This window comes from Thunnus thynnus, chromosome 16 (genome assembly GCF_963924715.1).
Source record: "Thunnus thynnus chromosome 16, fThuThy2.1, whole genome shotgun sequence".
Classification (NCBI taxonomy): Eukaryota; Metazoa; Chordata; class Actinopteri; order Scombriformes; family Scombridae; genus Thunnus; species Thunnus thynnus.
Genome location: NC_089532.1, coordinates 4,170,776 through 4,183,370, shown reverse-complemented (window position 1 = coordinate 4,183,370; position 12,595 = coordinate 4,170,776). Strand labels below are relative to the sequence as shown.

The window sequence follows — 12,595 nt, the reverse complement described above, 5'->3', positions numbered from 1 at the left end:
TGCTTTACAATTTCATCAACTGTGTGTGTGCGTGTGTGTGTGTGTGTGTGTGTGATGCACATAATATGTACGAATGCAGTAACATTTTACTGTTAGTAAAGTCTTACTTCTTTTTGAAGTCAAAATCACGATGTATTGACCTTTTACTCTGGTTGGACACACAGCTGGATACAGAGGAAGTCGGGCTTCCCAGAGAGATTCTGACAGACACAAAAGAAAAACCACCAGAGTGGAAAATTAGAACATTTGACAACTGCTGGATAAACAGAAACTTTGAGGAAAATATTTAAAGAAATCACTAAAAATTGATTCTCAAAAAGTTTGTGAAAGAATGTATATACGGGTTAAAGGTTTGACTCACCCACTGTCTGGAGACAAGACTGAATCATAATCACTTCTTGTAATGTCCTTCTCTGAATATGAGGAGGGAGATCCACCAGAGCCCAGCCTGCAGCAAGTAATAATCATTGTTATGTTATAATATATAAATATATAAATATAGATGAAATAATAGGAAATTGACTGAAATGGAAACAAAATTCTGCTTCATCAACGTCTGATATACGTCAGAGAAATCATATAATGGAGGAGAATCTAGTATCACACTGACAAGTTCAGACAATAAAGATGATTAGAAAGTGACTGCAAATAAAATCAATGTCAGATTTATTCTTGATTCTGTGTCCACTGAATGATTTTAATGATGTTGACAGATTCACCAGATGTTTTCTGATTGTTTGTTGATAAATGCTAAAAAGAGGAAAAAGTGATGTAACATCCTGTCAAATGTTCAAAGACAAATAATAGACTAAAACTTCTCTATTTATAATGATGCTGCTTAACATATTATTCATCACAACCAATTATATTTTGTACAATCAGACAGAAAACGGAGGCTCTGTTTTCTGTACTGCAGTCATCTAAGATCTACTCTGAACCAACTTAACAGACCTCTGCAGCTCTCTGACATTTAACAACATTTTATATCAACACAAGTTTGATCAATAATTTTTATTTGTCAACTTTTATCTTTCCCTTAAGTCTAATATTAACTTTTAGCAGTTTGATAAATACAGGCTCTGTTGTTATTGATTTGTTTTGTCTTGTTGTTATCAAGTGCTGGAATAAAACAGAAATTTTAATTATCATTATTATTATTATTATTATTGTTGTTGTTGTTGTTGTTGTTGTTGTTGTTGTTGTTGTTATTATGATTGTTGTTATTGTTATTATTAATATTACCCTCGGAGCAGTTTGATGGAAGATCATTTATCAGTATAAAAAATAGAAGGACTGACCCCTGAGGAACACCTTTCTCTGTGTTAACTAAGATGGATTTTTTTTTTTTTTAACCATTTAATAAAACACACTGTTTCTAGTTATAAAGATATAAATGAAACCACAGTGAAGCAGATCAAGAAAGACCAAAAATAAAGTTGATGAAGAAGACCCAACATGAGAATATCAGCCATCCAGACACAACAACTGCTGGATACACAACTACCAGATAGACATCAGAAAAGTTCAGGAATAATGTTTTCTGTTCACACTGAATCATTTCTGGCTCGAACATTTGTGCTCATTTTGATCTTGAAGAAAAGTAAGTTGATTTTACTGATTCAAGTGTCTGTCAGTGTGGATACAAGTGACAGAAAAGATAAATGTAAATATGATCAGCTAACAAAACAAGCTGCTGAAACCAGAGATGTATTGAATGGAGGAACAGTTATTCCTTGTTTACACAGTCTGACTCAGGAGCAAACAGGAGAAAAAGTCATTTTAAACAGTCAGAGATCCTCATCTCACCTCAGAGCTTTGGTCTGGTTGTCATGTTGCCCACACAGAGGGATTTCAGAGGGATGGACCCCCTCCTCTGTCTCCACACACTGATTCATTGCAAGCATACACTTGCACACAAACACACTCAACTATTATAAGTAAAATGACAAACAGAAACCCAATTCTTGAGTCTTTAGATTTTCACTTATTTCCAAAGTTTGTTTTGGCCTTTCTCCATCTACTTCCGATTGAAGAGAGGTGATTGAATTTCTGTCCAATCAGAGCTATCCACCTGGGTAGCGCTCATTGTCCAATTGGACATTGCATATTGCTGACTGGGTCGTGTGCAAGGTTGACTGGATAGGTGGTGCACGGTTTGGGTAGGGTTTTGAATTAAAGGACTCTCCAGTTTTCATCTAGTGTAATCAGGTAAAATTTTAATTTGTTCAGTACTTTGGTACTAACTAGAAAAATATTAGACTAAGATGGTGAAGATTATAAATATTCATCATCTCACTAATATTATATTGTTTCCTGTTTTCTACCAACAATCCATGTCGGCTTCTTTTAAGCAAGTTAAAGATGTTTTTCTCACATTAACCCAAGAAGTGTTTTTAACCCAAACTGCAATGTGACAACTAATTATAAATGATAAATGACTGCAAGCTTTTATCCAAAGTGCTTTACAATTTCATCAACTGTGTGTGTGTGTGTGTGTGTGTGTGTGTGTGAGATGCACATAATATGTACGAATGCAGTAACATTTTACTGTTAGTAAAGTCTTACTTCTTTTTGAAGTCAATATCACGATCTCTCGACCTTTTACACTGGTTGGACACATAGCTGGATACAGAGGAAGTCGGGCTTCCCAGAGAGATTCTGACAGACACAAAAGAAAAGTCACCAGAGTGGAAAATTAGAACATTTGACAACTGCTGGATAAACAGAAACTTTGAGGAAAATATTTAAAGAAATCACCAAAAATTGATTCTCAAAAAGTTTGTGAAAGAATGTATATACAGGTTACAGGTTTGACTCACCTACTGGCTGGAGACAAGACTGAATCATCATCACTTCTTGTAATGTCCTTCTCTGAATATGAGGAGGGAGATCCACCAGAGCCCAGCCTGCAGCAAGTAATAATCATTGTTATGTTATAATATATAAATATATAAATATAGATGAAATAATAGGAAATTGACTGAAATGGAAACAAAATTCTGCTTCATCAACGTCTGATATACGTCAGAGAAATCATATAATGGAGGAGAATCTAGTATCACACTGACAAGTTCAGACAATAAAGATGATTAGAAAGTGACTGCAAATAAAATCAATGTCAGATTTATTCTTGATTCTGTGTCCACTGAATGATTGTAATGATGTTGACAGATTCACCAGATGTTTTCTGATTGTTTGTTGATAAATGCTAAAAAGAGGAAAAAGTGATGTAACATCCTGTCAAATGTTGAAAGACAAATAATAGACTAAAACTTCTCTATTTATAATGATGCTGCTTAACATATTATTCATCACAACCAATTATATTTTGTACAATCAGACAGAAAACGGAGGCTCGGCTCTGTTTTCTGTACTGCAGTCATCTAAGATCTACTCTGAACCAACTTAACAGACCTCTGCAGCTCTCTGACATTTAACAACATTTTATATCAACACAAGTTTGATCAATAATTTTTATTTGTCAACTTTTATCTTTCCCTTAAGTCTAATATTAACTTTTAGCAGTTTGATAAATACAGGCTCTGTTGTTATTGATTTGTTTTGTCTTGTTGTTATCAAGTGCTGGAATAAAACAGAAATTTTAATTATTATTATTATTATTATTATTGTTGTTGTTGTTGTTGTTGTTGTTGTTATTATGATTGTTGTTATTGTTATTATTAATATTACCCTCGGAGCAGTTTGATGGAAGATCATTTATCAGTATAAAAAATAGAAGGACTGACCCCTGAGGAACACCTTTCTCTGTGTTAACTAAGATGGATTTTTTTTTTTTTTAACCATTTAATAGAACACACTGTTTCTAGTTATAAAGATATAAATGAAACCACAGTGAAGCAGATCAAGAAAGACCAAAAATAAAGTTGATGAAGAAGACCCAACATGAGAATATCAGCCATCCAGACACAACTACACAACACAACTACCAGATAGACATCAGAAAAGTTCAGGAATAATGTTTTCTGTTCACACTGAATCATTTCTGGCTCTAACATTTGTGCTCATATTATTCATCACAACCAATTATATTTTGTACAATCAGACAGAAAACGGAGGCTCGGCTCAACCCTTCTTTGTTCACCCTTGAATGTTTATCTCTCAGATATTAACATTCTAGGTGAACTCCCATTTATGAGACTACCTTGTTTGGTTATTGGTCCCGGTTTCCGGGTGGTGCCCCGTATTTGTTAATTCATATTAATAATTCTACTAATTGTCATAATTAGTTAATTATCTTTGATAATTGATAATTATTGCAAATAATCAACTGTGTTCCTCATAGATCCAACAGTTGGTGCCCGAATTATTGATTAAGGTTAACAATATCTTGATTTCATAATCATCTATGATAATTATGAATTATTGCTAATAACCAAACGCACTACTGCCCGTCCCAACACAGTTCAGTATAGGTTAATCCAAGTAGCAAAGAACCCTGTATAACATATTAAAATCCAACATGGCACACATTATGTTGACTGTATTTCAAGAAGCAATATTAACTTGAAAGTAGGGCTGGGCGATATGGCCTATAAAAAAATATCACAATATTTTTAGGATATATCACGATAAACAATATATATCTTGATATTTTGAAATCTCCTCTAAACTACTAAAATACTAAACTACTAAATGAACTGCTGTTACAATAAAGTTGAATAAAATAGATAAATAATAAAGTACTGTTATAATGGAGTTAGATGTAAAAAGAACAACATTTTCTTCTGAAATGTAGTGGAGGTGAAGTATTAAGTTGCAGAAAACCTTCTGCCCATGACTCTTACCTCCTAGGTGAACCAAGCCATACAGGACGGCAGACCACTTGAGGCGCAGCCATTGACAGGTGTGTTGACATTGTTTCCATCCCAGCACTACTTCCAACACCAAGCTCCTGGGTGGTGGGGGGGTTCATCTTTTGCTTTTTCCTGCTGAAAACACAGAACATAATTTTCAGTGCACGATACTGTTATAATAGAGTTATAATAGAGTTAAATAAAGTACTGTTATAATAGAGTTAAATATCATTTCTATCTGTACTGATATTTAGGAGATCAGAGGTGTTGTAAGGAGTTGGCAGGAGGTGGCGTTCAGACAGAGACATAAGAACACATGGAAGGAGATATATGATATATTCAGATTGTCTTCAATAGTTAGTTAATATGTATGTGGCTGTAAAAACAAACTCAAATAAACAAGACAATTAAAATGGTTCCATATAAAAATTAATATGAACCAAAAACATTTTATTCCACAGACTCAATGTAGACTTCACTTATTGTGATGATGATACACAAGTTTATGTCTCCATAAGGTCTGGACCCGTATTTATCAAACTTCAGAACGCTCTAAAGAAACAACTGAGGAGTAAAACAACTGTTTGCTGAGTCTGAACAATAAGACACATTTATCAAGAGACAACTTAAAGCAAAGTGTAAAAGTAACATTTACAGTAAGAGCAACTCTCAAGTGATCACATGAAGGAATAACCAATCAGAGATATGGATTGATGATATGGATCTGCCATATTGTACATACTTTAAATAATTCTTACAGTTTATTCAGTGGTATGTTATTCTGCAAGAACATATATAATTATAAGTTCAATTTATTTGTGGGAAATATTTAAACCTCCAGGAATAATGAATGTGAAATGAACAACAATCTATCATATCTTCAATGTATAAATATATAAATATGGATGAATTAATAGGAAATTGAAACTGAAAGAGAAACAACAACAACAAAATTCTGCTACATCAACGTTTGGTACATCAGAGAAATTATATAATGAAGGAGAATCTAGTATCACACTGACAAGTGATGAAGTGATGATGAAGATGCTTATAACGTGATTATGAATTAAATCAATAACAGATTTATTCTTGATTCTGTGGCCACTGAATGATTTCTCTCCTCTTCTCACACAGAGTTATAATTATGTTGACAGTTTCATCAATATATTGCAAAAAGTGTGTTAAAGAATCAATATGTGAGTTACAGGTTTGACTCACCCACTGTCTGAAGACAAGACTGAATAACGATCAGCTGTTGCAACCTTCTTCTTTGAATCTGAGAAGGGAGATTCACTGAAGTCTGGCTTCCTGCAAATAATAATCATTGTTATGTTATAATATATAAATATATAAATATAGATGAATTAATAGGAAATTGACTGAAATGGAAACAAAATTCTGCTTCATCAACGTCTGATATACGTCAGAGAAATCATATAATGGAGGAGAATCTAGTATCACACTGACAAGTTCAGATAATAAAGATGATTAGAAAGTGACTGCAAATAAAATCAATGTCAGATTTATTCTTGATTCTGTGTCCACTGAATGATTTTAATGATGTTGACAGATTCACCAGATGTTTTCTGATTGTTTGTTGATAAATGCTAAAAAACAGGAAAAAGTGATGTAACATCCTGTCAAATGTTCAAAGACAAATAATAGACTAAAACTTCTCTATTTATAATGATGCTGCTTAACATATTATTCATCACAACCAATTATATTTTGTACAATCAGACAGAAAACGGAGGCTCGGCTCTGTTTTCTGTACTGCAGTCATCTAAGATCTACTCTGAACCAACTTAACAGACCTCTGCAGCTCTCTGACATTTAACAACATTTTATATCAACACAAGTTTGATCAATAATTTTTATTCTCAAGTTTGTCAACTTTTATCTTTCACTTAAGTCCAAATTTGAACTTTTAGCAGTTTGATAAATACAGGCTCTGTTGTTATTGATTTGTTTTGTCTTGTTGTTATCAAGTGCTGGAATAAAACAGAAACTTTAATCATTATTATTATTATTATTATTATTATTATTATTATTATTATTATTATTATTATACTCTGAGCAGACTGATGGAGGATCATTTATGACTATAGAAAATAGAAGGACTGACCCCTGAGGAACACCTTTCTCTGTGTTAACTGAGATGGATTTTTTTTTACCATTTAATAAAACACACTGTTTCTAGTTATAAAGATATAAATGAAACCACAGCAAAGCAGATCAAGAAAGACTAAAAATAAAGTTGATGAAGAAGACCCAACATGAGAATATCAGCCATCCAGACACAACAACTGCTGGATACACAACTACCAGATAGACATCAGAAAAGTTCAGGAATAATGTTTTCTGTTCACACTGAATCATTTCTGGCTCTAACATTTGTGCTCATTTTGATCTTGAAGAAAAGTCAGTTGATTTTACTGATTCAAGTGTCTGTCAGTGTGGATACAAGTGACAGAAAAGATAAATGTAAATATGATCAGCTAACAAAACAAGCTGCTGAAACCAGAGATGTATTGAATGGAGGAACAGTTATTCCTTGTTTACACAGTCTGACTCAGGAGCAAACAGGAGAAATCTCACAGAGAAAAAGTCATTTTAAACAGTCAGAGATCCTCATCTCACCTCTGAGCTTTGGTCTGGTTGTCATGTTGCCCACACAGAGGGGTTTCAGAGGGATGGACCCCCTCCTCTGTCTCCTCACACTGATTCATTGCATGTGTTCACCTGCACACAAACACACCCAACTACTATAAGTAAAATGTCAAACAGAAACCCAATTCATGAGTTCATGAATGTTGGTGTTAATTAGTTGTAATTATCAGCCCACCTTCCCTACAGAAATAAATCTTGTCTGAATGTGGCTATGACATTCATCATCACATGGGCCATTAAATATAATCCTACAACCCAGGCAGGTCAGTGGCAGCCTTTTAACAGTTCATAATAGGCTAATCCAAATAGCAAAGAGCCTTGTATAACACACACAAAAAAACAGGGGCAAAACTGGCAGACAGGGCCCCACAGAGGCGTTTCAGGTTTGAAAAGATCTGAGGCTTTTTAAGCAGGATAAATAATGTATATTAATATAATTACTTTTTGTATATTTACATTTGAAGCAAAACAACCTAACTAACAAAATACGTTAAAGGTGCACTGTGTAGAATTTAGTGGCATGTAGCATAACAGACTTGGCAGAAATGGAATATAATATTTAGAAGTATATTTTAATTAGTGTATAATTACCTGAAAATAAGAATTGTTGTGTTTTCGTTACCTTAGAATGAGTCCCTTATATCTACAGAGGGACTGGGTCCTCTTCCACAGATGTGGAACACTATGTTGCACAGTAGCCCAGAACGGACAAACCAAATTCATTTGGTTGCAATCTGCAACCTCACTGCTGGATGCCACTTAATCCTACACACTGGTCCTTTAAGATGTCATCGTAATGTGCTGGAGGCAACAATCTCAGAGACAGAGCCTGGATAAATAAAATTAAGACTATCTGAATGGAGAGATACTACTAGAACTAAGGGAGAAAAGTGAACTGATCATTTAAATGGAGGAAACAGGTCCAGATGTATCTGAGGAACTAAAAAGTTAATCAAGTCCCAGAACACAATGATAACACTGACATTACTGTCTGTGAGTAATGATATGATCGGCTTATCTGTCCAGTCAGGGAACCACTAACTTATGGGGAAACAAAATATTATTTCATTAATGAGACTTTAATGATTAAGGAGGCTGTTCAGAGTTTGGACTTAACTTGGAATAAAATGTCATGACAGGTCTGATGGAGCTCAGGAACGTAACATTAATTATCGTTAGATTCTGATCGATCTTGTTGGCGTGTTTATGAAGTTACCGCTGCTGTGCCACGTGCGTAAATGCGCACAAAGTCTCTTTGAGTTTGGAGACTCACATGATTCTGCTGCCGTGTGATGCTGCAGGTATTTCATAAACTCAAAGGAAATAATCACACAGCCACAAGATCCTGGATCACACTCAGTGACACCTGAACAGACATTATTCTAACCTGTTACAGACCTGAATCACATTAACAGCTGTTTTTTGACGGACATTTCAATATGTTACAAAATTGATGCGAAATACTAGAGAGAAGTAAAAGGAAAAATACACGGAAGTTGATTTGTGATTTTGTAGAGCTCTGTGTGCACCTCTGCTAACTAAAGCCACGCAAACCTGTGCGTTCTCTGAAAGATTGTATTATAGACAAATCTCTGTGCTGAAATGTGGAGAAAAGCCTGAAACACTGGAGACAATTTATTTTTTAACGGCCTCTGCTTATCGTAAAATGACTTAACTGTCTGCATCCTGAATACATTTATGACCTGTAGCTATGCGTCTATTTTATGCTGCGCCATATTTGTCACCCTTCGATTTGACGAATAACGGAAATATTGTTTTAGGCCTCCTGCTGAAAAAGAAAATGATTTGTTACACTTTAACGGTTGATTTCTACTGCTAAATCCTAAGTACGATATATTAAGGCTGGAAAGAAGATTCATTAAAGTATATAAAGCGTAGTTACAATACCTTTAAAGGGTGAAACACACTGAAAATCAACTTTTAAAGGTGAATTTACAAAAGAATACTGTATAAAACAAGCCTTCATTTAAATTAAGTAATTTTAAGGTATTTCTTCAATGTTTTTCTTTTTTTGTGCAGCTTTATACATTTGTTTAACATTATAGCAATATTTTATAATGAATTTTTATTTTTATTTTACAATAGTTGGACTGTAAAAATGCAGATAATGTCTACAGTAAATATCTGTATTTAAAAAAAAAATCTCTGTAGAATAACAAAAGGATTTTTTACTGTTATTTGAAGCTAACTGTTTGGCAACTTTTGCTGCCAGACTTTCTACTGTTTTTTTACTATTTTTTTTTTTTTTTTTTTACATTTTTTTTTACATTAAATTTAAAGTTTTGCTGTAAAAAAAAAACAAAAAACAGAAAGTTGCCTTAATTTTACACTCAGTAATAGGATGTGTATTTTTTTGTATTTTTTACATAGGATTCAATGTAATTTAACATTCAAGACCATTAAATAATTGAATAATCCTGTTAAAAAAAACTATAATATTCCATTATTTTAATTTACAGATTACAGCCTTTATTTTATGGTGACTATTTTTAATAAAAAATAATTTACTGTGTTTTTATGGCATTTACATTTAATGTAGAAAAAACAAAAAAAAACAACCTGTAAAATAGTACAGTAAATTTCTTTGAAATAACTTCTTTTTTTTACAGTGCAGAATCTCTTCCTGGTTTAGTTCATCACCTCCCCTTTTCTTCTTAGTTATGTTGTTTGTTTCCTTCAACGAAAGTACAATTTAGAATAAAGTTATTCGACAGTATTTCATATCAGACTGATATCCTGACATGTCAGATAAAATTCTGCCCTCTGAAACTTAAACAATCCACGATTGATGGATACCTACAAGTTATGTTCGACGTTTCTTCAAAAGTGAAAGTAAAGCTGGTTCACTGTAAACTGATCGATGCCATTGAGCAATGTGATGAATTTCTTCATATTAACTTTTTTAACAATGACACTTATTCAGTTCACTTATTATATTCAACACATAGCCTACACTTTAAATCGGTTTGGGATGACCTGAACGTGACATGATAGTCAGACACTATTGACATTCATCATCGCCATCTTAACCCCCGTATGACGCAAATACTGTTGTAGGAATACTGCTGAAAAAGAAAATGATTTGTTACACTTTAACGGTTGATTTCTCCTGCTAAATCCTAAATACGATACAATAAGGCTGGCAAGAAGATTCATTGAAGTATATAAAGCGTAGTTACAATACCTTTAAAGACTGAAACACACTGCGACACAGTAATGCAAGGTCAACTGCGGCAGAACAGCACTGTAACAAGTCAACAGAAACCAGAGTCTCTTCCTGGTTTAGTTCAACACCTCCCCTTTTCTTCTTCTTGTTAACTTCAGCGAAAGTACAATTCCAAATCGAGTTATTCGACAGTATTTCATAGCAGACTGATATCCTGACATTTCGGATAAAATTCTGCCCTCTTAAACTTCCAAAATAAATAAATAAATAAAAATCAACGATTAAAGGATATCTACAAATTATATTCGATGTTCCTCCAAAAGTGAAAATCCCGCTGGTGCACTTCAATGCTATCAAGCAATGCAATGAATTTCTTCATATTAAGTTTGTAACAACAACATTTAATCAGTCCCCTTATTATATTCAGCACATACACTTTAAATCGGTCTGGGATGACTTGAACGTGATTCAAACTGAAATGTCATTTTGTGCCTAATGATAGACTTATCTTGGGCTTTTGGCTACTTGAAATAAAAATGTCCTGACAGCTCTGATGGAGCTCATGATTGATCCAGAAGGGCTGTTTTATTACAAACAATTTCACTGTATAAACCTGGAATCAGTGTGTAACATCTGGCTGACCAGTCTGGTGTATAGCACAACACAGAACATTAATAATTACCATCCTGTTGGCGTCTTGATGAAGTTTCTGCTGCTGTGCCACGTGCGTAAATGTGCACATCACTCTCTCAGTTTAAAGATGCATTTATCGTTTCTGCCGCTGTGTGATGCTGCAGGTATTAATAAAGTCAAAGGAAAGAATCTGACACACAGCAGCTGTGAACAACAATCTGAACATCAGTAATCCTACTGATGTTTCTGCAAAATCCCGGATTACATTTAGTGACACCTGAACGACATTATTGGTCAGATTCAGACATTAATCTGACAAGTTTCAGATCTGCCTGACTCACATTAACAGCTGCATCTTAACGGACATTTCAGTAGGTTTTGTATTAGATGCGATCAGTGGTGACGAAGTAAAAGTAGAAATACTGTCGTCTAAAAATACTCAATTACAAGTAAATGTCCTGAATTGAAAATGTCACTGAAGTAAAAGTACTCATTGTGCAGACTGTTATATTATTAAAGTATATTATATCATTTGTTTCTATCACTAACAAATGCATGTGAGAGCATTTAAATGTTTTAGTTTATTGATGTAAAGACAATTTAGATACTTTGGTAGATTAATAATAATAGTATTATATTATCATATAAGTGTACACTTTATATTGCACCTTTCACACCAAGTGCACAACATCCTTTTAAAAGAAAATAAAAGAGCAACAATTTAAACAACAGTTAGAATATCAAAATGTATTATTTTATGTCAAATCTTCATCTGAAAAGTAACTAAAGCTGTCAAATAAATGTAGTGGAGGAGAAAGTACAATATTTCCCTCTGAAATGTAGTGGGATGGAACTATAAAGTAGCATCAAATGGAAATACACAAGTAAAGAACAAGTACCTCAAAATTGTACTTAAGTACAGCACTTGAGTAAATGTACTTAGTGACTTTTCAGCACTGTATGTGATATGAGAGAGAAGTAAAAGAGGTGAAATCAGAGTCGGTTTCAGCTCTATTATTGGCTCTAGGTGAACTGCAGGGGAACCAGGACTGGGTCTGTGATGACTTTGAGGTGAGTCAGCACAAGGCGCTCAAAGGAATTCATGGTCTTTTTCTGCTGAAAAAGAAAATGATATGTTGCACTTTAACGGTTGATTTCTACTGTTAAATCCTAAGCACGATATATTAAGGCTGGAAAGAAGATTCATTAAAGTATATAAAGCGTAGTTACAATACCTTTAAAGGTTGAAATACACTGAACATCAACTGCTGCGGAACAAAGATGTAACAGG

General features: G+C 33.8%; 1 protein-coding gene across 7 annotated transcripts in view; it reads right to left on the bottom strand.

The window, feature by feature from the left end:
- LOC137199734 (uncharacterized) overlaps nucleotides 1–12,595 on the bottom strand; it is a 25,683-nt gene extending 13,088 nt beyond the window's left edge. The window contains exons 1-8 of one of the 7 annotated variants that reach the window (XM_067614237.1): nucleotides 12,540–12,595; nucleotides 7,455–7,556; nucleotides 6,033–6,122; nucleotides 4,806–4,949; nucleotides 2,820–2,906; nucleotides 2,566–2,658; nucleotides 362–448; nucleotides 108–200 (exon numbers count right to left, since the gene is read on the bottom strand). In XM_067614237.1, coding sequence (XP_067470338.1) covers nucleotides 108–200; nucleotides 362–448; nucleotides 2,566–2,658; nucleotides 2,820–2,906; nucleotides 4,806–4,949; nucleotides 6,033–6,122; nucleotides 7,455–7,543 — 683 coding nt within the window. In that variant the 5' untranslated portion in view covers nucleotides 7,544–7,556; nucleotides 12,540–12,595. Of the gene's footprint in view, nucleotides 1–107; nucleotides 201–361; nucleotides 449–2,565; nucleotides 2,659–2,819; nucleotides 2,907–4,805; nucleotides 4,950–6,032; nucleotides 6,123–7,454; nucleotides 7,557–10,689; nucleotides 10,970–12,539 lie in introns of those variants that run through there. The other 6 variants (XM_067614239.1, XM_067614236.1, XM_067614238.1 and 3 more) reach the window with 6 other exon arrangements.